Genomic DNA, 2,610 nt, shown 5'->3' with positions numbered 1-2,610 from the left:
ATACACATCACTTTGTAACAATGTGTATATAGTCATTTAGTAAAATCCACATAAAGTCTAATATCCTCCTATCAGAACTAGCCAAGAAGGCTTTAACAATGTCATACTCTATAAATAAGTGGAAATGGGAAGAAAAGATTTGGGATACAATGAAGTGAACTTACATTAAAACCACTAATAAGAATTAAAAAATTCTATTTCGTATTACTTAGAATGATATGAATAGCAACAAGCTAGAAATATCCAATTTGGTTTTAAACTGGGCTTTAAATGATACTCTTCTATGGGACATGATGTCACCATCCCAAAGTTTGTTCTTTTTATTTGTGCAAACAGGTAAAGAGGCATAAATCTCAATGGGAGAGGAAAACCAAACCTTTGTGACTGAGTTTATTTTCCTTGGCCTTTCCCAGGACTTGCAGAACCAGATCCTGCTATTTATTCTTTTTCTCATCATTTATCTTTTGACTGTGCTTGGAAATCTGCTCATCATCCTTCTCATCTTCATGGATTCTCGACTTCACACTCCCATGTACTTTTTTCTTAGAAACCTCTCTTTTGCAGATCTCTGCTTCTCTACTAGCATTGTCCCTCAAGTGTTGGTCCACTTCCTTGTGCAGAGAAAAACTATTTCTTTTTTGGGGTGTATGACACAGATAATTGTCTTTCTTCTGGTGGGGTGTACAGAGTGTGCACTGCTGGCGGTGATGTCCTATGACCGGTCTGTGGCTGTCTGCAAGCCCCTGCACTACTCCACCATCATGATCCAAAAGGTGTGTCTCCAGTTGACCATAGGATCCTGGGCCAGTGGGGCACTAGTGTCTCTGGTGGATACCATCTTTACTTTCCTACTACCCTATCAAGGACAGAACATTATTAACCACTACTTTTGTGAACCTCCTGCCCTCCTGAAGCTGGCTTCAGCAGACACTTATGGCACAGAAATGGCCATCTTTGCCATGGGCGTGGTCATCCTCTTAGCTCCTGTCTGCCTGATCCTTGTGTCCTACTGGAATATTATCTCCACTGTGATCCAGATGCAGTCTGGGGAGGGGAGGCTCAAGGCTTTCTCTACTTGTGGTTCCCATCTCATTGTTGTTGTCCTCTTCTATGGCTCGGGAATATTCACCTACATGCAGCCAAACTCCAAGACCACAAAAGAGCAGGATAAGATGATATCTGTGTTCTATACAGTGGTGACTCCAATGTTGAACCCCATAATTTATAGCCTGAGAAACAAGGATGTCAAAGGGGCTCTCAGAAAACTAGCTGAGAGAAAGTTCTTTTCAGAAGGCGGTGATCTCTGGGTCTGACTTCTAGTTTAGTTTAGTTTTCGGTTTTTAGAGAGAGAGTGAGCGAGCAAAAGAGCGCATGCACATGAGGGAGAGTAGAGGAAGAGGGAGAGAGAATCTTAAACAGGTTCCATGCCACTGCAAAGCTGACTCGGGGCTCCATCTCAACAACCCTGAGATCATAACCTGAGCTGATCAAGATTCAGACGCTCAACTCACTGAGTCACCCAGACACCCCTCTGGGTCTGACTTTTAGTACTATGGTAACATTCTTAAAAGAGATACAGTATCTTGCTAGACAGTTATGGATTAGTTCAGGAAGCATAAACATGAAGGACACATTCTAAAAACCATGAATACTCCACACTAAAATAGAACACAGAGGAGAAATAAAAGGTTAAAAGGTTAGGTTTCCTTGAGTATGAAACACATCAAATACTGTTTTGAAGTTTGTGATTAATTCAGTTAATATGGTTATGTTTTAAGCATGATCACAACTGAATTTAAGAGGTTTAAAATGGATTATCTTGAAATAACATCTAATATGAATCGCATACATGATTCTAAAACCAAAGACATTTCAGGTGTAGATGTCCCAGTCATACAAACCTAGGAATAGGCACTGACAGAAACAACCAATATATCTGGAAGAGTCCTTAATACTGGAATCATTAATGGCTCAGAGCATTTCAGCTTGTAAAATGGTACGAAAGCAAAATAATGTTCTTTCCTGAAAGCTTCAAAGAAATGAGTATTTCATCATCCCACATTTCATAGAAACATAGACTATTGGTCAAAAGGGGATTTAACAGTCATTTAATCCAAATATAGGTCTGAGGCTTAAGCCATAATATTTCTATTGAGCCTAACATTGGCCAAACAAGCCAAACAGCGTTGGCCTAAACAAGAATAGATAGCTCCTTACTCTCTTACATCATTCCCTTTCATTTATAAGTTGATCCTTAAACAACATGTGTGAACTCCCACATATTGGAATATCCTGATACAACTTTTGACTCCCCCAAATCTCAACTTCTAATAGCCTCTTGTTGATTGGAAGCCTTCCCAATAACATAGTTGATTAACACCTAATTTGTACGCCATATGTATTATATACTGTATTCTTACCGTAAGGTAAGCTAGAGAAAAGGAAATGTTCTTAAAATTCTAAGAGAAAATGCATTCACATTTGTGTTAAAAAAAAATCCACATGTAAGCGGACCCATTCAGTCCAAACCTGCAATGTTCAAAGGTCAACTATAGATAGTTCTTTGCTGTTACAGAGATCTTCCTTATGATCAGTCAAAATCAGTTTTCC

General features: G+C 39.2%; 1 protein-coding gene across 1 annotated transcript; it reads left to right on the top strand.

Moving 5' to 3' along the window:
* Positions 1–335: 335 nt before the first annotated feature.
* On the top strand, positions 336–1,313 carry LOC116863300 (olfactory receptor 2D3-like). Its single transcript, XM_032850795.1, has one exon. It carries the CDS (start codon positions 357–359, stop codon positions 1,311–1,313), a length of 957 nt encoding a protein of 318 aa, XP_032706686.1. The 5' UTR covers positions 336–356.
* Positions 1,314–2,610: the final 1,297 nt, after the last annotated feature.

The sequence above is a fragment of the Lontra canadensis genome, unplaced genomic scaffold (genome assembly GCF_010015895.1).
Source record: "Lontra canadensis isolate GAN:19392208 unplaced genomic scaffold, GSC_riverotter_1.0 scaffold890, whole genome shotgun sequence".
Lineage (NCBI taxonomy): Eukaryota > Metazoa > Chordata > Mammalia > Carnivora > Mustelidae > Lontra > Lontra canadensis.
The sequence above is the reverse complement of the archived record's forward strand: the minus strand, read 5'-3'. Positions and strand labels throughout refer to the sequence as shown.